At 43.1% G+C, this 25,207-nt stretch overlaps 1 protein-coding gene across 2 annotated transcripts in view; it reads right to left on the bottom strand.

The window, feature by feature from the left end:
- The window catches only part of ZFYVE16 (zinc finger FYVE-type containing 16), a 429,022-nt gene that overhangs the window by 238,244 nt on the left and 165,571 nt on the right, over nucleotides 1–25,207 (bottom strand). For both annotated transcript variants that reach the window (XM_069224433.1, XM_069224442.1), the window contains one exon: nucleotides 18,064–18,186. In XM_069224433.1, coding sequence (XP_069080534.1) covers nucleotides 18,064–18,186 — 123 coding nt within the window. The remainder of the gene's footprint in view (nucleotides 1–18,063; nucleotides 18,187–25,207) is intronic.

Below are 25,207 nucleotides of genomic sequence, written 5' to 3'. Positions count from 1 at the left end.
TAAGGGCCATTGCACCCAACGTTGTCCTCTATTTCTTGGTTTGAGGTTTTTAATCATACAGAGGATATCACTTAATAAAGAGAGACAGCTTGTGGTTTACCCTCAGGAATTCTTAGTAAAAGTTAACCGGATCCCGGGTAATTGTCCAGAAGTTCTAATATTCAAGAACTCCCTTAGGTAAGACCCCTCCAGAGGTCGAGTCTGCCCTGGCAGTACTATCTTACTAGGCGTTTGGCTAAAATGAAGCATGTCACAATACGTAGGTGAACCTTCCTCATCCAATTTTTGGAGTTGTCTAAATCCATGACTAGGGATTAAGAGTCGGATAAGATGAGACCGTAAGTGATTTCGTCTCCTCTCATGGGTCTTGAAATAATGTTTCAAACACCATACATAGTGGGGATCGCTCTGCTTGTGTTAATAAAAAACTAGGCATGAAATACAGCTCTGAGAACTAAGTGTATGTACTGATCTTGGGGTTTGGAGCTCTCCATTGTAACTAGGAGTCAGTGGCTTTTTTTGCAGCTGCATGTAGCTTAGAGTAAGATATAACTTTCAAAAGGGAGCGTTTCTGTATAAAATAAGTTAGGAATACATTTCATTAAACAGAGAGCTTGATTTAAAAGTATCAACAATGCAGACAAAAGGTAAAAGGGCCTCTTGTAATCTAACTTGAATCAGTACCATGTATTATAATCTCCTCCACCATGATATTCCCACCCCTTTTCTTCCTTAGTTGGAACATTCCAACTGTTTAGAATGTTGTGCTCTGAGGTGATTCATCTCCGAGATGGAGAGCAGGAGACTGTGAATAAAGCTACTCTTACTTACTGATGGAGTCATAATTTCATCATGACCAATGGGCAATCCAGCCATTAGTTGGCAATGAACAACCAACAAATAGATTTTAATGGGCTAATGAAGTCCTAGTGATATTTAAATATGTCCATGATGTCCTAGCCTGAAGCAGTGAACATGTAAAAGAGGGTTTTAATCTTACAAAAATCCTTACACATAAGAAGTGTACTGATTTTTTGTTTCCCTGCGTCCTAATACAGCCAAGTGTTCAACGATTCCTAGGAGACCTAGGTAAGGAGCCCCAGACTTTTCTGGGAAATCTTATTATTTGTTTAAAAGTGTTTTCTACTCCTACCCGTGCCTGTTTACCGTAGACTCTGTGTTTCAGGCAGCTTGGCCTTTCAAGGTGTTGCTTTTTTATTTATTTTTTAGCCGTGACTGTTTGAAATTTCCCTCCTAGTTTGTGGCACAAGACTGCATAAAGGCCTCCCCACCCCTCTTTTTTAAGTAAAAAAGCTACATACATCTCAGTGACTATCCAGAGTGTGTTTATCAGACTGCTTCATCTGTTTTTGTGATTGAAATTGTGTTTAGAAACTGTCTGCATCCCCTGTTTTTGCCTTGAAAAAGCCTCATTTCAGAGTGCGTGACAAACAGTATTTCAGTGTTTATTTTTACAATCTCTCCCTTACCTGGAAAGTAGATTCTTCTAGCTTTGAAGTGTGGATTCAGCCCTCTGTATCCAAGGAGATTCTGAATAGAGCAGCAGCTCCCTCCTCCCTTCCCACAGGGACTGGGCTTCAGTTAACTTATATAAATTTCTATTGATTGTTGCATATGGTGTTGTGATAGGTTGTTGGGGGCTGGTATTTCTATTGGCTTAGGGATTAGGGTTGGGTTTGTGATTGGTAGTAGGGTTGAGATTCTGATTGGTTCCTGGTTACTAAGGTTGGGTTTGTGATTGGCAGTAGGGTTGAGATTCCGACTGGTTCCTGGTTATTAGGGTTGGGTTTGTGATTTGTAGTAGGGTTGAGATTCCGATTGGTTTCTGGTTCTAGGGTTGGGGTTGTGATTGGTAGTAGGGTTGGGATTCCGTTTGGTTTCTGGTTCTAGGTTTGGGGTTGTGATTGGTTGACAGGATTAGGGGTACGATTGGTGATTAGGGTTAGGTCTCCCATTGGTTGTCCAATTTAGGGTTACAAATCTGATTGGTTAGGGTCAGGACTAGGTTTCTATTGGCCAATAGGGCTATTTAAGCCTAGGGTTCAGGGCGTCCCAGCTGAGGGCGGAGAGGACAAGGGCAGCTGCCTGTTTGGGCCTGTTCAGGACTGGTAGGGCCTAGGGCCAGAAACACTGCCCAATTTCAAATTTCTCAGAAAGGAACTTACTCCCTACACATCCATCAGCATGCAAAAACATTATCTGCAAAGACATCCAACTCCTGCATCACATACTGACCACATACAGATTGCAATGTCTCATCATCCAACACAATACCCCATATACAACACCTATACACATATCCACCACAATTACTACAGTAAAACACCTTCATTCTCACAGCAAACACTACTCTGTCCACTCCCACTAACACAACCTGCCATCACCCACACAACACAAAACCACATTATACATTACTTTCAGCCATCCAGATACACACTCCCTGTTCATACAAACCAACAGCACTATCCTCTATTTTCCCAACACAGACCCCCTTTCATCATGACAATACGTAAACCCAGCCTTCCAACATATCATCTACAAATGCCCTTCCCCTCTCTTAACCAATTGCCCACAACCATACAATCTTTACACTCTACTCCACCACACATTACCTCTTCCAGTCATCACAACTAACACAAACTCCCATGACACACATCCATCCCTTCTTACACACCTCATACAATCATCTCCAAAACATACCAACACCCCCTGTAATACTCTAATTCCACTCACCAGCACTAACTCACATACAAATCCCTCACAGAAAACCACTACATCAATATCCCCTCTCATTATTCCACAAAAACAATACAGACCACACACATCAGCACATCAAATCAACACAAACTTTCATTATACTTATCGTCACACCCACTCCCACCCTCATGACTACACAAAGAATACAAATCCTGACCATTCTTTACCCCTACATTCTCACTCTTCACAAACATCTATCACAAGCACCCCAACACAGCAGCATTCATTAACCCGCCTCTCATCCATTCCACAATTTAGAACCTTACATAATGATCCACATGCTCCTCCACCACCCCAACCTATACTCCTTCCACACTAAACAGATGCAAATAAAGTAAACATGCCACTCGTAACAACTTCGCATCCCCTTTTCTACTACATAATAAGGCTACCCTACAAAAAAAGTACACTCTTCATGTCTCTCTCAGCCACCACGTCCACCATCCACACACACAGACCCAACAAAAAGCCTCCTAACCCTGCTGGAAGAACAACACTATATTGAAAAACAAGACTATTGTGACCCTCACACAGTTATCACAGCTAACAACACACCTGCTACAAGCTCAGAATATACTGCTCACCCTTCTACTAAACAAAACACTGCCACTAACACACTTTTTCTAAACTGCCAGCTCATAAACGCTCAGTCACTCAAAACATAAGCACCACATCTACGACCTGCTCACAGACACACAACCTGACTTACTATTCATAACAGAATCATGGTTGGGAGATGACATGGCCCCAGTGTTGCATGAAGCCCTTCCTCCAGGCTATCAAACCATCACACAAAACCGTACAGGCAAGGGAGGAGGTGGACTAGCTATTTTATTCAAACAAGCTATACATTTCAGTAGAAACAGACATTTCCATACAAGGTTGTGAAGCACTCCTCACCAGATGCCACCCTACTCCAACTTCCTCCTGTAACTTTATCCTCCTTTACAGACCTCCACTTAACAACTCAACATTCCAAGATGCTTTTCTAGATACAGTTTCAAACCTTATTATATTATACTCAAACCTATGCATTCTTGGGGACCTAAACATTTGGTTTGACAAACCCAATATGCCCCATTTAAAAGCTATCACCACTGGCCTAGTCGCACTGAACCTACATCAGATTGTACACAATCCCACACACATCGCTGGACACATGCTAGATGTCATTTTTGCGAAGCCTGAACTAGTTACCGTTCATAGCATCACACCAATCACAGGGTCAGACTACCATTTGATAACTTTGCATCATAAAACTCCATAAATCAACATACCCCAAAACTACTTACATACATGCACCTATCGACCTTGGAGCAAACTCAATTTTGATGACTTAGAATCACAACTAAAAGCCAACACAGATCTATATACAATTAATTCTGTTCCAAAACCTTATGAGTGGCTACGGGAAGCTTTTGATATCCTAACACCACTCGGAAAAACTAAACGGGACAAAAGAAAACCAACACCTTGGAGAAACACAGAACTTAAAAAGCAACAAATCAGAAACTTGCAGCAGACCTGGCTCAAAACAAACAGCATTCAAGACAAAATGCAGCTACACAAACTTAACAGAATATACAAATCATCAATCAACAAAGCTAACAAAGGTACTACTCAGACAGAATTCAAAATGCTAAATCTGCAGCCAACGAATTTTATAAAATTCAATGAATTTTGAATACCTAAATGCATGAAAAGAAGTCATCCCACTACTCAAGATTTCACAAACAAACTGGCAACTCATTACACAACCAAGGCAGACACATTGGACTCCTACTTAAAACAGAAGAAAACCATCAGCACCAATCCCTTTCCTAAAATACACTGTAAGAATAAACTAACCCCGCCTCTACAGTCCTTCAAACAAATATCAAAAGGTGAATTTATGGATTTGATCAAAGCAAGCAGACCTTCCGGTCCTTCTGACCCTTGCCCACCACACATCTTCAAGAACATTCTGTTATCTACTTCTACTGCCACACCTGTAAGAAGAATCATCAACAACTCTTTAACTACAGGAACTTTTCCTGTAGACCTGAAAAAAGCATACATACGACTGTTATTAAAGAAAACAAACCTAGACCCTCAGGACCCCAACTACAGCCCAATCACAAATTGACCTTCCCTGGGCAAACTGACAGAAAGAGCAGCATTTACCCAGATGTCACAATTCATTGAAGACTGTTCCATACTTTCAGACTACCAAACTGGATTCCGCCCAGGAAGAGGCACTGAATCAGCACTCATAGCAATCTGGGATGATCTTAAAAACACAGTCAACCGCAATGGAGTTGCTGCACTACTTCTCTTAGACCTCTCGGCTGCCTTTGATATGGTTGACCATGACACCCTAATTCAAAGACTCCACGAAGCCGGCATAGAAGGGACTGCTCTCGACTGGATTACATCCTACCTTCAAAAAAAGATCTAATATCATCTATTCTCCCCCCTTCTCGTCCAAACCCTACTTCACAAAAGCAGGGGTCCCCCAAGGATCAATCATCTCACCTTTGCTTTTCAACATCTACATATCATATCATTACCAGAACTGATCAATGATTTTCAACTCGCATGCTACAACTATGCAGATGACACACAATTACTACTTAAATTAGAATGCTCCAAAAACATTGAAAGCTCACAAATCTTCAGTTGTTTCAGAGCCGTTGATCACTGGATGACTTGGAGCCATCTCAAACTAAATGCCTCCAAAACAGAAATACTCATGTGTGGTGACTGGAAAAATTATGACCCACTGTTCGCCTGGCCTGGAGATCTCGCACCACTTCCTCAATCATCTGAGGAAGTTAAAAACCTTGGAATTACTATGGACTCCAAGTTAACAATGAATGCCCAAGTGGACAATTAAGCACGAACAAGCTTTATCACCTTGGAAGACTCTGCAATGCATCTTCTCCCACCTCGGACTTCCACACAAGGTGCAGGCTACTATCTTGCTTGTACTATCCAAACTGAATTATGCCAATGACCTCTACCATGGATCATCTCTATCTAATATGAAAAAACTACAACAAATTCATAACTCTGCTGCCAGGCTACTATTACATGTAAAGCTACAAGCCCACAAATCACCTGCCTTGAAATCACTACACTGGTTACCCGTTGCCAGAAGATGCTTTGAATCACCCACAAAGCTATACATGGAACAGGACCGCTCTTTATCAGAAACAAAATAACCAAATACATTCAACAAATAAACCTCCGCTCAAGATTGGCAACCCCCCTTAAAACACCACCATACAAGAAAAAGACTATAGGTAGTACATCCTTCTTCGTTCAAGCAGCCAAACTAAGGAATTCATTACCCCCAAATATAAGATACACAGATAACTCTTGTCTTCAGAAGACTACTAAAGAGTTGGCTCTTTCTTTCATAACCACTGTATTCAAACAGCTATGCACTGCATATGCCTGTGTTGATAAATATTTTTTATCTGATTACGTTTATGTTCTAGAGATGTATAGTTCTTTAGGAAATATGTATCACTACTACGTCATAACAATAAATCACAGAGTTAAGTGAAGTTTGACGCAACTTGTTGACTAGGAATGGAAGGAGTGGGAGAGGGGGCAAAGCGTACACAAATATCTCGGACCATTTGCTCCAGAGAGCATTGCCCTTGGATAAGGGATGTGGGTGTCTGGATGCAAAGTTTTGGCATTTTGTGTTTTTGATTTTTGCGAACAGGTCTGTTTGGTGTTCCCCACTTTTGAAAGTACTTTTGAAGTACTTGAGGATGAATCTCCCATTCATGAGTTTGTTGGTGATTTCTGCTGAGGATATCTGCCAACTGATTGTCTATCCCTGGAATGTACTGTGCTAATAGATGAATTTGGTTGTGGATTGCCCATTTCCAATTTTTTGGGGCTAGAAGGGACAGTTGGGATGAATGTGTCCCTCCCTGTTTTTTTTAGATAATACATGGTTGTCATGCTTTCTGTTTTGATAATAACAATCTTCTGTGTGAGAAGAGGTTGAAAAGCTTTGAGTGCTAGAAAGACAGCTAATAACTCCAAGTGGTTTATGTGTAGCTGTTTCTGTTTGACATCCCATTGTCCTTGAATGTTGTGATTGTTTAGGTGAGCTCCCCAACCAATCATTGATGCATCTGTTGTAATTATGGTCTGAGGCACAGGGTCTTGAAATGACCGCCCCTTGATTAGATTGGTCGAATTCCACCACTGAAGGGACATATACGTTTGGCGGTCTATCAACAGTAGATCTTGGAGTTGACCGTGTACCTGTGACCACTGTTGTGCAAGGCAATGTTGTAAGGGTTGCATGTTTAGTCTTGCGTGCAGAACAATTGCAGTACAGGATGCCATCATTCCTAGAATTTTCATGACAAATCTTACAGTGTATTGTTGATTTGGTTGTATTTGTGGAATTAGATTTTGGAAAGCTTGTATCCTTTGTGTATTTGGATATGCTAGAACTTGTTGAGTATTTAGTATTGCACCTAAATACGGTTGAATTTGGGCTGGTTGAAGGTGTGAGTTTTCGTAGTTTATTGAGAAACCTAGTGTGTGTAAGGTTTGTATAAATTAACGCATATGATTCTGGCATTGTGTACGACTGCTTGATTTTATTAGCCAATCGTCTAGATATGGAAAGACATGTATATGTTGTCTTCTTAGGTAGGCAGCCACTATTGCCAAGCACTTTGTGAATACCCTTGGCGCTGTTGTTATTCCAAAGGGTACACTTTGAATTGGTACTGTTTTCCCTGAATGACAAACCTGACATATTTTCTGTGGGCAGGATGGATGGGTATGTGAAAATACGCACTGTTGAGGTCTAAGGCTATCATGAAATCCTGTTTTTGTAATAGTGGAATGACATCCTGTAAAGTTACCATGTGAAAATGTTCTGACAGGATGTAAAGATTGAGAGGCCTGAGGTCTAATATTGGCCTGAGGGTGCCATCTTTTTTGAGAATTAGAAAGTATAGTGAATAAACTCCTGTTCCTATTTGAGACTGTGGAACTAACTCTATTGCTTGTTTGAGTAGTAGAGATTGGACCTCTTCTTGTAACAGAATTGTGTGTTCTGTGGTTAGTTTGTGAAACGTTGGTGGAATAGTTGGAGGTGTGTATCAATTCTAGGCAATAACCATTGAGGATAACTGATAGCACCCAGTTGTCTGTGATAATATTTTGCCAATGTGTGTGGAACTGCTGTAGTCTTCCCCCCATAGGAGAGGTGTGGAGTGGAAGGAAGTGAGGGGAGTCATTGTTTTGGGTGTGTTGCAGGCTGCTTAGAGGTCTGGAATTGTCCCCTATTTCAGAAATATTGTCCTCTATATGTGCCTCTAAAACCACCTCGTTGGTACTGTGTTTGGTAGGCTGGTTTTGTTTGGGAGGTTTACGCCTCTGAGAGCTGGTGTCTGAACCCACCTTGAAATTGAAGTTTACGAAATGACCCTCTATATGGTGTTGAATAGAGTGCACCCATTGCTTTAGCTGTGTCTGAGTCTTTTCGTAGCTTTTCTGTTGCTGTGTCTACTTCTGGCCCAAAAAGATTTATTTTTTTTTTTTTTTAAATCAAAGAGCATGTTTAACACAGCCTGCTGTATTTCTGGCTTGAATCCAGAAGATCGGAGCCGTGCATGTCTACGGATAGTGACTGCTGTGTTGACACTCCTTGTAGCGGTATCTACTGCATATAGGGCAGATCTTATCTGGTTATTTGTGATAGATTGCCCTTCCTCCACTACCTGTTGAGCTCTTTTCTGGTGTTCTTTAGGGAGATATTGTATTATATCTCGCATCTCTTCCCAGTGGGCTCTATTGTAACGAGCTAGTAGCGTCTGTGAGTTTGCTATCCTCCATTGGTTTGCCGCTTGGGATGCAACCCTTTTCCCCGCCGTATCGAATTTCCTGCTTTCCTTATCAGTAGGGGGTGCATCTCCTGAAGACTGACTATTTGCTCTCTTCCTGGCAGCACTAACCACAACAGAATCAGGTGGTACCCGATGGGTGATATAATCAGGGTCAGAAGGTGCATGTTTGTACTTTTTTTCTATTCTAGGTGTGCTTTCACCGGCTCATTAAACATTTGATCTGCATGTTTTACCATGCCTGGGAGCATAGGGAGGCATTGGTACCTAGAATGAGTTGAAGATAATGTGTTAAATAAAAAATCCTCTTCTAGTGGTTCTGTATGCATTGTAACCCCATGATAGGCTGCAGCCCTAGCTATGACCTGGTTATATACAGTACTATCCTCAGGTGGTGATGGTTTAGAGGGATAGCTGTCTGGATCATTGCTTGGGATGGGATCAGGGTCATAAAGATCCCATTGATCAACAGTGTCCTGTTGTGAATCATATGAATGAGTTGGCGAATGTATTGGTGTAGGGCTGGTGTGAGGAGAGGTAGGCAGGTGCGGAGAATGAGGAGGAGAAGACTGAGGAGGTGCTGGCTTCTCTTTCTGCTTTGGCACTTTAGCTGGGGGCTGCATGGTGTCCAATTCCTCCTGAAATGCTAGCTTCCTCTTTGTTTTTAAAGAGGTGCTGTGACAATTCTCCCTGTTTCTTTATGGATGTGGATCCTGGATTGCCTCTCATCCATAATTTGAAGTATTGGTTCTATTGCTGACTCTTCCTCAGAGGTTTCGTGGCTTTCTTTAAGTCTCTTAGAAAGTCCATGTTCCTCTGTATATGCTGGCTTTTTTGGCTCTGAAGTGTCTCTTTTCGGGATCGAAAAGGTTGAGGAAGGCGTTGGCTCCTAAACCGTTTTTCGACTTTGAAATTTGGTGTTTACTGGAGTCTGAAACAGAGCTTTTTGTAGACTCTGAGGTTTTCGGAGGGGTGGCCTTTTTCGGTGCCGAATTGGAGGGTCGGTTACGGACAGTCTTTTCGGGCCGAGCCATGGCCTTCTGGCAGTGGCGAACCCAAGGCATTTAGTTTTTTCTTTTGTGAGGGTGCAGGGGCAGACGTACTCACATGCTGTCTGGCTGTGACGGCTCTGTCTTCCTCAGATTCCTGCTCTGACTCTGAATCTTAGACTGAGACCGCTGTCTGCAGTAGTTCTTCTTCCTCTATCTCGAAAAGTTCTCCACTCTTCGACGCCTTCTTGCTCTTCTGTCTCTTAAAGTCTATTTCGATCGGAAGGATCGACAGGCCTCGCAGTTTTCCTCCTGATGGTCTGGGGAAAGGCAGAGGTTGCAAACCAGATGATGGTCTGTATATGGGTACTTCGCGTGGCACCAGGGGCAGAATCAGAATGGAGTCAGATCCATGAGGGTCTCCACGCGGTTGGCCCGAATAGGCCAGAGTTGGGCACGCGCACCGCAAAAGACAAACAAAGTTGTTCCCCGAAGGTTCAGCTGTGTAGATGGAAGAATATTAACCTGATCAATACAATACCGATGAAAAGAAAAATTTGCAAAGTTTTCCAAATCAAAATCTCGGAGCGAGAGGAAACATGTCCGAACCTGACGGCGGAAAGAAAACAATCTAACAATGGAGTCGATGCCCATGCGTAATGGAACCGAACAGGAGGAGTCACTCGATCCTGTGACTTGAAAAAGACTTCTTCGAAGAAAAACAACTTGTAACACTCCAAGCCCAACACTAGATGGCGGACTAATGCACAGCATGTGCATCTGCAGCTACACGTGCTATCAAACATATATATATATATATATATATATATATATATATATATATATATATATAAAATATATACCAGTGTGTGTGTGTGTGTATGTTATTCTATGCTTAACATGTTCATAAGTCATTGCATAGCTCTTAGATAAGTTGTTATATTAGATATTTATGAATCCCTGCTCTCATTTTATATCACACTGATCAAATGTTTTATTATCATAAGCATTTGGATATTCAAAAATTGAGTAAAGATAATATTAGAAAAGTACACTTATTACTTAACTTCAAATATTACAAATCTTGAAAGTTTTTGTTTTTACAATACTACTTTTCTTCTCATATTATACCCATTATTATATTCCTTGAACATATATTCCCTTAGTATGTATTTACATATCTACTACTCTAGTCCTACTGTACTAGAGAAAAATGAAATCAAAATAAAATATATAAAATTCAAATTATAAATAAGTAAATAAAAAGAATATTAATAATGAATAAATTAAATAAATAAAAAATGTGTGTGTGTATAATATATATATATATATATATATATATATATATAGAAAATGTCACTTACCCAGTGTACATCTGTTTGTGGCATTAGTCGCTGCAGATTCACATGCTGTGCACATCCCGCCATCTGGTGTTGGGCTCGGAGTGTTACAAGTTGTTTTTCTTCGAAGAAGTCTTTTCGAGTCACAAGACCGAGGGACTCCTCCCATTTCGACTCCATTGCGCATGGGCGTCGACTCCATCTTAGATTGTTTTCCCCGCAGAGGGTGAGGTAGGAGTTGTGTATGCTAGTAATAGTGCCCATGCAATGGAGTGAATGCGTATGTACATAATGAAGTTTCAAGTAATATATTTACAAATGTACAAATGTTTAAGATCTACTTCTAAACGGCTACAGGCTCCCGGGGAGGCGGGTGGGCGCATGTGAATCTGCAGCGACTAATGCCACGAACAGATGTACACTGGGTAAGTGACATTTTCCGTTCGATGGCATGTGTAGCTGCAGATACACATGCTGTGCATAGACTAGCAAGCAGTTATCTCCCCAAAAAGCGGTGGTTCAGCCTGTAGGAGTTGAAGTAGTTTGAAATAATGTTCTTAGTACAGCTTGACCTACTGTTGCCTGTTGTGCAGTTAACACATCTACACAGTAGTGCTTGGTAAATGTATGAGGCGTAGACCATGTTGGTGCCTTACATATTTCGTTCATTGGAATATTTCCCAGAAAGGCCATGGTAGCACCTTTCTTTCTGGTGGAGTGTGCCTTTGGTGTAATAGGCAGTTCTCTTTTATCTTTAAGATAGCAGGTTTGAATGCACTTAACTAGCCATCTAGCAATGCCTGGCTTTGAAAAAGGATTTCCTGTATGAGGTTTTTGAAAGGCGATAAATAGTTGTTTTGTCTTTCGAATTAGTTTTGTTCTGTCAATGTAGTACATTAGTGCTCTTTTGATGTCTAATGTATGTAGTGCTCTTTCCGCTACAGAATCTGGCTGTGGGAAGAACACTGGTAATTCTACCGTTTGATTCAAGTGGAACGGTGAGATTACTTTTGGTAAAAATTTAGGATTGGTCCGTAGAACAACTTTATTTTTGTGTATTTGAATAAATGGTTCTTGAATGGTAAATGCTTGAATTTCACTCACTCTTCTTAGAGATGTGATGGCAATTAAAAATGCAACTTTCCACGTTAAGTATTGCATTTCACAAGAGTGCATGGGCTCAAAAGGTGGACCCATGAGTCGTGTTAAGACAATGTTGAGGTTCCATGAAGGAACTGGTGGTGTTCTTGGTGGTATAATTCTCTTTAGGCCTTCCATAAACGCTTTTATGACTGGTATCCTAAATAATGAAGTTGAGTGCGTAATTTGCAGGTAGGCTGAAATTGCCGTAAGATGTATTTTAATGGAAGAGAAAGCTAGTTTAGATTTCTGCAAATGTAGTAAGTATCCTACTATCTCTTTTGCAGATGCGTGTAAAGGTTGAATTTGATTATTATGGCAGTAATAAACAAATCTTTTCCACTTATTTGAATAACAGTGTCTAGTGGTAGGTTTTCTAGCCTGTTTTATGACCTCCATACATTCCTGTGTGAGGTTTAAGTGCCCGAATTCTAGGATTTCAGGAGCCAAATTGCTAGATTCAGCGATGCTGGATTTGGATGTCTGATCTGTTGTTTGTGTTGTGTTAACAGATCTGGTCTGTTTGGCAGTTTGATATGAGGTACTACTGAAAGGTCTAGTAGTGTTGTGTACCAAGGTTGCCTTGCCCATGTTGGTGCTATTAGTATAAGTTTGAGTTTGTTTTGACTCAACTTGTTTACTAGATATGGAAGAAGTGGGAGAGGGGGAAAAGCGTACGCAAATATCCCTGACCAGTTCATCCATAGTGCATTGCCCTGAGACTGATGTTGTGGGTACCTGGATGCGAAGTTTTGGCATTTTGAGTTTTCTTTTGTTGCAAATAGATCTATTTGTGGCGTTCCCCACATTCTGAAGTAAGTGTTCAGTATTTGGAGGTGAATTTCCCATTCGTGGATCTGTTGGTGATCCTGAGAGAGATTGTCTGCTAACTGATTCTGAATCCCTGGAATAAATTGTGCTATTAGGCGAATGTGGTTGTGAATCGCCCAATGCCATATTTTTTGTGCTAGGAGACACAACTGTGTCGAGTGTGTTCCTCCCTGTTTGTTTAGGTAATACATTGTTGTCATGTTGTCTGTTTTGACAAGAGTGTATTTGTGGGTTATTATGGGTTGAAATGCTTTCAGAGCTAGAAACACTGCTAACAGTTCTAAGTGGTTTATATGAAACTGTTTTTGCTGAATGTCCCATTGTCCTTGGATGCTGTGCTGATTGAAGTGTGCTCCCCACCCTGTCATGGATGCATCTGTCGTTATTACGCATTGTGGCACTGGGTCTTGAAAAGGCCGCCCTTGGTTTAAATTTATATTGTTCCACCATTGAAGCGAAATGTATGTTTGGCGGTCTATCAACACCAGATCTAGAAGTTGACCCTGTGCCTGTGACCACTGTGATGCTAGGCACTGTTGTAAGGGCCGCATGTGCAACCTTGCGTTTGGGACAATGGCTATGCATGAGGACATCATGCCTAGGAGTTTCATTACTAATTTGACCTGTATCTTTTGGTTTGGATACATGGCTTGTATTACATTTTGGAATGTTTGGACTCTTTGTGGACTTGGAGTGGCAATTCCATTTACTGTGTTGATTGTTGCTCCTAGGTATTGCTGTGTTTGACACAGCAGAAGGTGTGACTTTGAGTAATTGATTGAGAAACCTAGTTTGTGTAGGATTTCTATGACGTAATTTGTGTGTTGTGAACACTGTTTGTGCGTGTTGGTTTTGATTAACCAATCGTCTAGGTACGGGAACACATGTATTTGCTGCCTTCTGATATGTGCAGCTACTACTGCTAGACATTTTGTAAAAACTCTTGGCGCAGTTGTTATTCCGAATGGCAACACTTTGAATTGGTAATGTATCCCTTGGAATACAAACCTTAGGTACTTTCTGTGTGAAGGATGTATTGGTATATGGAAATATGCATCCTTTAGATCCAGTGTTGTCATGTAGTCTTGTTGTTTGAGCAGTGGGATTACTTATTGTAATGTAACCATGTGAAAGTGGTCTGATTTGATGTATGTATTTAATATTCTGAGATCTAGTATAGGTCTTAGAGTTTTGTCTTTTTTGGGTATTAGAAAGTACAGTGAGTAAACTCCTGTGTTTAGTTCTTGTTTTGGTACTAATTCTATTGCCTCTTTTTGGAGCAATGCTTGAACTTCTAATCCTAGAAGATTTATAGGTTGTTTCGACATACTGTGTGTTTTCGGTGGGACTGTTGGAGGGAATTCTCGAAATTCTATGCAATAACCATACTGGATAATTGCTAATACCCAAGTATCTGTTGTTATCTCCTCCCATTGTTTGTAAAATTGGCTTAATCTTCCCCCCACAGGTGTTATGTGATGGGGATGGGTGACTTGTGAGTCACTGCTTATTTTGAGGACTTTTGGGGCTTTGGAATTTTCCTCTACCCCTTTGGAATTGTCCCCCTCTATATTGCCCCCGAAAACTTCCCCGCTGATATTGGCTTTGGTAAGTGGGCCTTGTTTGTGATGTTGTGGTTTCTGTAGGTTGTCCTCGAAACCCTCCCCTAAAAGGTGTTTTGCGAAAGGTGCCTCTGCTCTGTGGGGAGTAGAGTGCGCCCATGGCTTTTGCCGTATCAGTGTCCTTCTTGAGTTTCTCAATAGCAGTGTCGACTTCCGGCCCAAACAACTGCTGTTCATTAAATGGCATATTTAGCACGGCTTGTTGAATTTCCGGCTTGAAACCTGACGTGCGGAGCCATGCGTGCCTTCTTATTGTTATTGCAGTATTTACTGTCCTTGCAGCCGTGTCTGCTGCATCCATTGAAGACCGTATCTGATTATTAGAGATACTTTGTCCTTCTTCCACCACTTGTTGTGCTCTTTTTTTAAACTCCTTGGGTAAGTGTTCTATCAAATGTTGCATCTCATCCCAGTGAGCTCTGTCATATCTTGCCAAAAGCGCTTGTGAATTGGCAATGCGCCATTGGTTTGCTGCTTGTGCTGCAACCCTTTTGCCCGCAGCATCAAATTTGCGACTCTCTTTGTCTGGAGGTGGTGCGTCTCCCGAGGTATGAGAATTTGCTCTCTTACGAGCTGCCCCGACAACTACTGAGTCTGGAGTTAACTGCGTTGTAATATAGACAGGATCTGTTGGCGGTGGCTTGTACTTTTTCTCCACTCTTGGAGTTATGGCTCGGCCTTTAACAGGATCCTGAAAGATTTGTTTTGAATGTTTTAGCATTCCTGGGAGCATAGGTAGTCTTTGGTACTGGCTATGAGTGGAGGTTAGCGTGTTAAACAAGAAGTCATCCTCAATTGGTTCTGAATGCAAGGTGACGTTATGGAAAGCAGCTGCCCTTGCGATCACCTGTGTATAAGATGTACTGTCCTCAGGAGGGGACGGCCTGGTAGGGTACGAGTCTGGGCTGTTGTCCGATACTGGTGCATCGTAAAGGTCCCATGCATCGGGATCATCTTGACTCATGGCAGTATGAGTCGGGGAGTGCATCAGTGGAGGAGTTGCTACTGGTGATGTGTGCACTGATGGTGGTGGAGAAGGTGGTGGAGTTGTTTTCTTTGCCACCTTTGCCTGTGGCTCCTTGTCCTTTTCGTGAAAGGCAAGTCTCCTTTTTATTTTAATTGGAGGTAGAGTGGATATCTTCCCTGTGTCTTGATGAATGTGGAGCCTCCTTTGAGTATAGTCTGGCTCTACAGCTTGAAGTTCCTCTCCAAATCTATGTTTTTTCATTTGGGAGGCCAATCCTTGTTCCTCTGTATAGGAACCTGTTTTCGGCTCAGAGGCTGGATGTTTCGGAACCGAAACTTTTTCGGTGGTCTTTTTAGGCTCCGAAGAAACCTTTGTAATTTTCGGCGTGGTGGTGTCTCGATGCCGAATTTGTTCGGTGCCGCTGCCGAAATTTCTCAGAGCCGATGTCTCGGTTCCGAGATTGCTGTGTGGCGGTATCTCGACTGGAGTCGGATGACTTCGACACCAGCGTGCCCTTTTTCGTGCCTTGGCTCGGTCACCGCTTGTTTGGGTTAAGCCATGGCCTGTTGGCGGTGGCGCCCCCTGGGCTTTTGTTGACTTCTCGTGAGTCTTATGTTTCGACGTCTTACTCACGGTTTTCGCCGTTTCTTCGGCCTCGAGCTCTTCCGAGTCCGACTCTTGGATAGAGAAAGCTTTCTCTTCTTCCTCGAAACGCTCTTGTTCTGTCGGCGTCTGTGGGGTCCGTTCCATCAGCCTTGAATTCACACGTGGCCGGGCCGACCAGGCCCCGACGGGGGATTGAAAAAACCCCGAAGGGCCACCGGAACTCTTCTAAATTCGGTGTCGATCCGTTGTAACTAACCCGATACCGAACGCAAACAATACCGACGTTTTTTCCGAGATTCTAACTAACTTTCCGACCCGAAACACGGAGCGAAAAGGAACACGTCCGAACCCGATGGCGGAAAAAAAACAATCTAAGATGGAGTCGACGCCCATGCGCAATGGAGTCGAAATGGGAGGAGTCCCTCGGTCTCGTGACTCTAAAAGACTTCTTCGAAGAAGGTCAGAGCACTTCCAGCCAGTTGTCCAAAAGTTTAATAGCACACAGAGAGTTCCTCTGTATGAAGATAAACTTTTGGACAACTGGCTGGAAGTGCTCTGACCTTTTCTTTGAGTACAAAGAAATATTTGACATATGTTATGGAAATTCCAGAGTCCATGGTCAGACCGCCACAGTAATGAGCCTCAGTATTTTGGGAACTTTTGGATGCATATATTTATATATATACATATATAAAATTATAAATAAAAAATATATTATATTTGTACTCTCTTGAAAGCTTTACTTTGTCTACCCATCACCATATATAATGTCTCAATCTATCCTCCATCCCCACTCGGACTCATCCCAAACCCATTCTACTACTTCTATCTCCTAAATAACCCTGCCTAAGCTCTTCCCTCCTCTTCCACATGTAACTCACACAAACCTCAGTTTACTACCATGATCTCCCAAACAAACCTACTAAATTCTCCCTCATTTATCTCAACTTTGACTCATCCAAAACCCCTCCTGCTACTATGATCTCCCTAACCCTTTCCACTGACTCTTCCCTCCTCCATCTCTCCTTTACTCATCCGAAGCCTCATCCTATTACTATAAACTCCCAATTAACACTTCTGGATTCTTCCCTCCTCTACCCCTCCATTACTCCAGTCAATCCAACTAACAAACTCACAAATCCGCGGCTCAAATTAACGAATAATAATACTAAAACTGCACTCATATTTCCCTATACTGATCCACCACTAATTCCTTTTGGGTTCCAGAGTAGCATGCTACTCGCCGAAAAGCGCTTTGACGCCTCGTCATGGGTAGTAAGCACTATATAAATACTATTACAATACAATACTATTACAATACAATACTGGGTTTGCAGGTGTAGCAAATTGGTACAACACTAACACAGCATGCACCATTTGCAGTGTGATTAACTCATACCACACCACAACCAATATTACAAGATCAAGGGCCCGATTTAGAGTTTGTCAGAGGGGTTACTCCATCACAAATGTGATATATAAATCCCACAGGATATCATGGGATTTATATTTTGGAGGATGGGATATCCGTCACCCTTGTGATGGAGTAACCCCTCCGTCAAACTCTAAATCGGGCTCCAAGTCATTTTTATATGCAAGATGGCTGCCTAACAGCTTTCAGGGCTGCCTCAAACTATTAACTTAGCTGACATAAGATGCTCCTAAATCAAACTTTTTATTTCCTTCAGAATGATGAAACTGTACAGTCTCATTCTCAATGCTCACCCTTTTGGGTACAAAACATGAGGTGCCTGCAAATGTTCCTGAAATAAAATATGGGCAAGCTTTGATTCTTATTTCACACAAACACAACTCCCCAATCTTAAAAACATACCGATATTCATATCATGTCAATACATTGTACTTCAATTATTAAAGAGTACATAAATATTCAGGTAGAAGGTTTACATATAACATACTTACAAGTCACTAACTTCACATTTACCAGAAGATTAGCATTTAAAATGAATGTGAGCGGGTCCGGTCCACCTTCTTCCAAGAGTGACAAAAGCTGTTTGTGACATGGTCGTTCTTCCATCATTGCATCTTTTTAAAGAAAGAAAGATAAAAACAGAGCATAAATAAGGAAAGTAGACATTTTAAGTATTACTTGTCATAAAGTAACACTTGTCATAAAGTAACAGCTTCCTCAAAAAAAGAAAAGATCTGTGCATGTACATTAAACAAACAACTAGAAGCCTGCCCGGTTCTTTTCTATACATGGACATAATACATTTTAAGGCATATATTGCGCATCAAACCTCCATCAGTGTCAGGTGTGTTTGTGACAAGATGCTGATTAAAGGTTTTACCATGATTAGGCTTTTCTGTCTTGAGGTTCTATTCGTAAATCAGAAGAAATGTAGATAAGTAGATCGGCAGAACTAGAAAAATCTGTAGTAATCAATGTTAAGTCTTTTTTGTTCCATAAACATATCACAGGGAGTGTGTTTTTCCAGTGTTTATAAAGAATTGTTCTGATCCCTCATTCATTCTTTTTGTCATTTTACCTTCACTTCTTTCCGGTTTCTCACTCCCTTCTTTAGAAACCTTCCTTATATTTGCCCGTTCCAGTAATGTTTCATTATTTCTCTCTCCTTGCCCAGCATTCAAACTCATCTCACCATCAGGTCAGCCCCACGCCATGTCAAGAATGTGCATTTTCTTTCATTTTTTTTTTCTTCATTTTTTTTTTTCTATCTGACTAAGATATGGCTCCTAATCTTTAAGTAGGAGTGAATGCAGCTAACATAGGCATGCTTTGCAGACAGTCACAATGAAAAACTAATAATAGGAGTGTTGGGTGCAGAGCTTTATGCGAGGAATTTGGTTCCAGAGGCATCCAAATGTGCAGTGATCTTTGCTCCAACAATTCCGTTATCAGAGATTCAAGCTCCTTCTCTCTTAAGGAAGGAAAATGCCATAGTGGTGGTAACCTTAACCTTGACTGCTGAGAGTGTTACTGCAACCCTGCAGGCCAGTACAAAGAAATTTACAGTGAACAGCAAGCTGAAGCCTTAAGAGGTGTGCTATGTTCCCAGAAATCGGTCCTGGGGTCCAAGGACCTGAGAGCATCCATTAAAAAAAAGTACTTTCAGATAAATACTGCAATTATACACTTTTTTCTACTGAGTCCAGAGAGGGTTAAATTACGGATTAAGTCATACCGAATCCGTATGAGTCATTCACATGCACATCCTGCAAGCTCTCATGCAGTGTCCCACACCCAACATTCAGCTCCACACTCGCTTGCACTTACACATATCAGTCACTTGTGCATGCTCACACTGACCAAACACCACCTAGACAAAACACCACACTCACATGCATGCTACTCAACACCCACTTGCACACCACAGAGATAAGGGACCTATTGCATGACCATGCTCCACAACTCCTCTTTCTCACAGAAACATGGCCAAGTCCAACCTCCGCACAAGACATCAGTACAATCACCCCTCATCATCAATGCCAGCACCTTCACCCTCATCGTAGACCTTAACTTTCACCTAGAAGACTGTACAGGCCCAAACTCTATGGCCAGTCTAGAAAACCTCAATTACCATGACCGAACCCAGTACAATACCGAACCCACCACCCCATTGGACACCTACTGGACCCAATTTACTCCTCAATCAGCAATATCACTGTCGACAAGCCAGTAATCTGCTCAGTGCCAGTATACTGTGGAGGGTGATAGGACGCTTTACAGATATACAACATTCAACAAACTTCAATTGGTATCTTAAGAAATGTCAAAATTAAATCATAATCACAGTCACAGGGAGGGCATGGCCAAGCCACCAAAGATGGCTGACATCTTCTAGACGAATTTCTGTGCCGTGAGCCAAGCAGTCTGCCATCTGCCTGCCAACTGGCAGGGTCCTGTCCTAGCTCCTTACCACCGAGGATCACCACCCCGGAGGGAGCACACCGACACACAGGAGCCCTGACAGCGTGGCAGATGGTGGCAGCAGACCCCAACCACAGAGACACAGACCACGTGGGTCCAGGCCTCTGGCCCCAGATGGCAGGGCACAAGAACAGCCGCACATGACCTGGAGGGAGCCTGGGCACAAACCCCGCACTGTGAGTGGGAGTGGTGGCGGGGAAGCAGAGTGCTCATCAGAGCCAAACATTATCCGTCTCAACTGCGCCCGCATATGCAACAAGGCAGCAATGAGATCTGCAGCCTAGGGGCCCGAGCACTGGAGTGGGGGGTGTTGCTCCCAGTGTGAACCAACCCAAGCCTTTTTTTTTTTTTCAAATCTCTTTATTAAGTTTGCTCTTTTAAGTGATTACAAAAAAGGAAAACAAAAGGAAGGAGCATGACAAAAACAAGAACATTTGGGTATAGACGCAGTATTAATATGACAGTACTAGGAGAGGGTATTGGGGAAGTGGAGGTGTCCCTGGGAAGGGTGGACATAGGCCAGGGAAAGGGACAATGTATTAGTTGTAACAATTCAGTAAACATCAGTACCCATGTGCTTTAGAGGGTGTGGGGCTGCCGAGTATGCTTGATTACCAGAGGCTTGGGAACAGTGCGTTCGGCGACAGTATGCCGGCAGGAGCCTAAATGATTGTGATACCCCACAAGTGTTGGAAGCGCCTCCAAGCAAGAAGGACAACGTCTAGTTGGCGGTAACAGCAGAAGGGCTAACTGGGGAGGTAGGTCAATAGCAGGAGGTGTCTTGCGAGGAGAAATTGGTGACTTCTGATATTAAAGGGATGAGAAGTAGCTTGATGTTCGTAATTACACAGAGAAGCTAGTTAGCATGCTGCACCCTTTATAGGGTTATGACGTTGTTCTGCATTCATGGGGGTGTGTGTATAATTTTCTGCCTCTATTGTTATGATGATGAATGTTTCCCATAGTGCCAAGCCCTTTCCTCACAGTGTACGTAGTATCCCTGCCTCCGCCTGGGACCACTGCAGCAAGGTTTGCAAACATTTGGTGTTATCTGGAACGAGAGACGCCTTCCAATGTGTGGCAATGAGGCGCCTGAATGTTGTAAATTCCAGGTCTATGATTCTGTGAAGGTGTTTGAACCCTCTGGCGCAGACCCGAGAGGCAGGATTCCGGGTTAGGTGACAGCATGGTTTGTTAAGTCAACTGTAGACTTTACTACCTGTTGCCAGACGTCCTGCAAAGAGGGGCGTTCCCAGACCATGTGATAGAAACTTGCTTCAGACAAACCACAGTGTGGACATTTAGGGTCAGTTGCTGGGAACATGGGTTTAATGCAGTGGGACGGGGGGAAGATAGGCTTGGAGTAAGTAATTAAACTGTGTATAGCAGAACCTGTAATTACGCAATATTCCTTTAACAATGGACAGGGCCGTTGACCATGACCTCTGGGACAGAGGGGTAGTTAACACTGCGTCCCAGCGAGCCCGAGCGCTCTCCATGCCCGGACACCATTGTGCCAGGTGTCCTGTATGAGGCGTCTTATTGCACAGCATGTTAAAAATGAGCCAGTGGGTAAACCATTGGTTTCTCTAATTTTGCCAAACGTCAATAACGTGCCCTCTGAGAAATAGTCTCCCACCGCCTTAAGCTTCGCCGCTCGCCACGGAGCCATGGTGTGCTGTCTTGGGCGGTTGATAAGTGTGTCACAGGGATCAGGAGCAAGTACGGTATATTAGGAGGTTTGCTGAGTATATATCTATGCCAGCAAGCTCTGGCCATGTCCATAAGGATATTACCATGTGTGGGGGGGAGCATGTCTTGTCTGTCAGTCAGGTGTATACTGGGGTCAGACCAAGAAGGTTTGATACATGTATTTCTTCTAAAGCCTGAGGCTCAACCACTGAAGTGGCCACTGTAACTGTGCTGCAGCATAATATATTTCAAGGTTGGGCATGCTAAGAACCCATCTGTCTTGTGAGTACTGCGTTGTGGACAGTGCTACATGGGGCCTGTCTTTCCCTCCGAGCAAATCAGTTAATAAACTATGTAGTGTTTTGAAAAATGATCAGGGAAGGACAACTGGCAGCGCCGCAAAGTAATACAACACCCTACGAAGAATTAACATTTGGTTATGGCCACCCTGCCCATAGGCGGAAGCAAGCCCCAGAAGGGAAGGGAGCCACTTATGGATCTGATGGCACGCTCTAGGTTGCCCTGCTTCAGGTCTTTTGTGGAGTGATATACTTGTATCTCCAGGTATTTAAAAGTGGTGTGGCACCACGGAAAGAAGTAGTCTGGGAGGGTGGGTTGCCCATCCAAAGGGACAGGAGAAAAGGGGATGATGCAAGGTTTTGACCAGTTTACTCTCAGCCCTGATACTGTAGCGAAGGAATCCAGTAAGGATATAACCCCTGGGATGGACACTGTGTAGTTACGTAAATATATTAAAGAATCATCAGCATATAGGGATATGATGTAGTACACTTGTGCCTCCGGTATGCCCCAGTGTTGTGCGTTTTGCTGCAGTGGGGCTGCCAGTGGTTCCAACGCTTTTAGCCAGTTCCCGAGGAGAAAAGGGGATCTGATAGTGCCTCTATCCACAGGCATCAATATGGTATCTTTGGTCTGCCCCAGTGTAAAACCAGCAGCAAAGGACAGTGGTCAGACATGGTGCAGGCCAGGTATGCAGAGCTCTGAACTCTCTGTATCCTAGCCACTGGAACCAGAAACCGATCTATCCTAGTATGTAGGTTGTGTACTGGGGAGTAAAAGGAGTATTCACATGCTGACGTGTGTCCCACCAGCCATAAGTCAATCAGAGTCCTCTATCTGATCTCCAGGGTGTAAATCTTTGGGAGGTATTCTTACTCTGCAACAGTGGGTCGGACCGATTGAGTTAATGTCAAGTATGCAGTTAAAATCACCACCCCAGAGACTGTCCACGTTTGGATCCTTGAACAATCCAGGTGTAAGCGTATTCAAAAAGCTCCCCTGATTTACGTTGGGAGTGTATATTCCCACAAGTCAGTGTACCGTCTAGGAGGACTTCTGTTATCACATAATGTCGGTCGGGATCAATATGTGTACGTTCCGTTTTAGATGGTATTCCCGGTGTGACCGATATTGCAACTTCCCGGGCAAATGTTGATTTTGCAGTACTGTGTACCTGTACCTTCCAGCTAGAGCCAAGTCTTTTGGGTAAGACTTCCAAAATATGTTTTTTTTGGAGCATGGCTATATGTACCTAATGCCGCTTCAGGTTTGCATGTATGCAATGTCTCTTAGATGATGATGACATACCCCTTACGTTCCACGTAATTATGCTGTAGCGTAGATGGTGATGAATGTGTATCCATGTGTAGTCGTGATATCGGAATTGTATAAGGATTCAGGTCTTCTTTCCTCTGTCTTTACCTAAGATGCCGGTGTGTTCCCTCTGTGTCATGAATCTCAACCCCTCAAGTCCGCATTCCCACCCCCTCCGACCCACTATCAATGAGCTGCAACAATTGTATAACAGTAACAACATATGCAATTAAGGTAGACAACAGGCCTAAAGAAAAAGTGGAGCAACACTTTACAAACGACACTGAATTATAACTATGTAACCGTAGTCAGACATGAGGGGAAACTGGTCCATATGGTAGTTTTCGTGGAGGGTGGTTGCCCAGTGCTGGTTGGCACGTACACTCAGCACGCAGGATACTGCGATGTTCCCCCGTCCCGTTTCTTGCATAATTGTGGGATCCTACTTCCTAATTCGGGCCATGTGGCTCGTGTGGTGCCTTGGGTAATTGCCTGAACAGGTTGATATTAATGCTCGGGTTGCAAGGCGTTTGATTAACATGGCCAGCCTGTGACTACCACCATTTACAAAAAGGCCCTTTTTATTGTGATCTGCGTGGGCCCTACTATTTAAGTAAATTACTCATTAAGGTCTCGGCAGGTGATCCATTGTTAGTCTTTAAATTCTGGTGGGTGTGTGTGTGTAACTTCAGAGATCATCGGCAGAGTGGGGAGTGACGACTGGGCCGCTGAAAGATTCAGAATCACTGTGGTCTCCTTGTTCGGAGTTTGTGTCCAGAGATGTCTGGAGCACTGCAAAAGACTTCGATGTGAGCTGTGTTACCTCAAGCAGTACTCTGGCCCGTTCCTCCGCGACCTGTGCCAGTGTGGGTTTAGCCCCCGAGCCCGTGCGACGTTTAGGCTTAGGAGTCGACCACTGCGTCTTCCTCATGGGGTGGTTGGGCCAAGCCCTTGGCGTGGAGCCATGTCCAGGTGTCCTCTGGGGTTGCAATTATACGAGTTTTCTCAGTATTTGGCACGCAAAGTTTTGCCGGAAAGAGTAGAGCATACTTATTGTTGTGCTCACAAAGTCGCCATAAAGAAAGAGTTCCGTTTCTTCTGGACTTCTGCCGTGAAATTGGGATAGGCAGTAATGCTCGTATTCTCAAATTTCCATGGCCCATGAGTTCAGAAGAGTTGGAGCACTAGGTCTCTGTCCTCATGGTTAAGGAGGCAAGCTATAAAGGGTCTGTGAGAGGCTACTGGTGGTGGTGGTCTGCCCGGCATTCTGTGGGCTCATTCTATCGAGGAGAATTTCAGAACTTTGTCTTGCAGCACTGTTTTTGTGAGCCAGTTTTAAGAACAATTCTACACTGGGGCCTTCTGCTCTTTTGGGGAACCCCACTAATCGAATATTGTTGTACTGTGATCTCCCTTCTGCATCTTCCGCTCTCTGCTGCAGCGCGGCAACCTCTGAGCTCAGTTGTTTCATTTGATCCTGAAGATCTTGGATAGACTGTCAGATTGATGCTATAACAGATTCGGTTTCACCAACTCTTTCAGACAATTTGCGGTGATCCGCACAGAGCGGGTTACCGTCCTATGCTATGGCATTGATTTTAGTTTCCAGGGATGTTTTAGTGTCCAATATATCCTGCAGGACTTTCTCAAATTGAGAAGATTGACTATGGAGGGTGGCATCCAATTGTTGTATGGCATATGCTGTGCCCTCAGATGGCGCAGTTGGTGTGGTTGGAGTATCCGCAGCAGATGCAGGCGGTTTCGTTGCTTTGGGTTTCACCATCTGGCCCCCTTGCGTGTATGGTGTTTCTGCAAAACAAGTGTCTTTCCAGCATCTGAAGCGGGGTA

The sequence above is a fragment of the Pleurodeles waltl genome, chromosome 1_1 (assembly GCF_031143425.1).
Source record: "Pleurodeles waltl isolate 20211129_DDA chromosome 1_1, aPleWal1.hap1.20221129, whole genome shotgun sequence".
NCBI lineage: Eukaryota > Metazoa > Chordata > Amphibia > Caudata > Salamandridae > Pleurodeles > Pleurodeles waltl.
The sequence above is the reverse complement of the archived record's forward strand: the minus strand, read 5'-3'. Positions and strand labels throughout refer to the sequence as shown.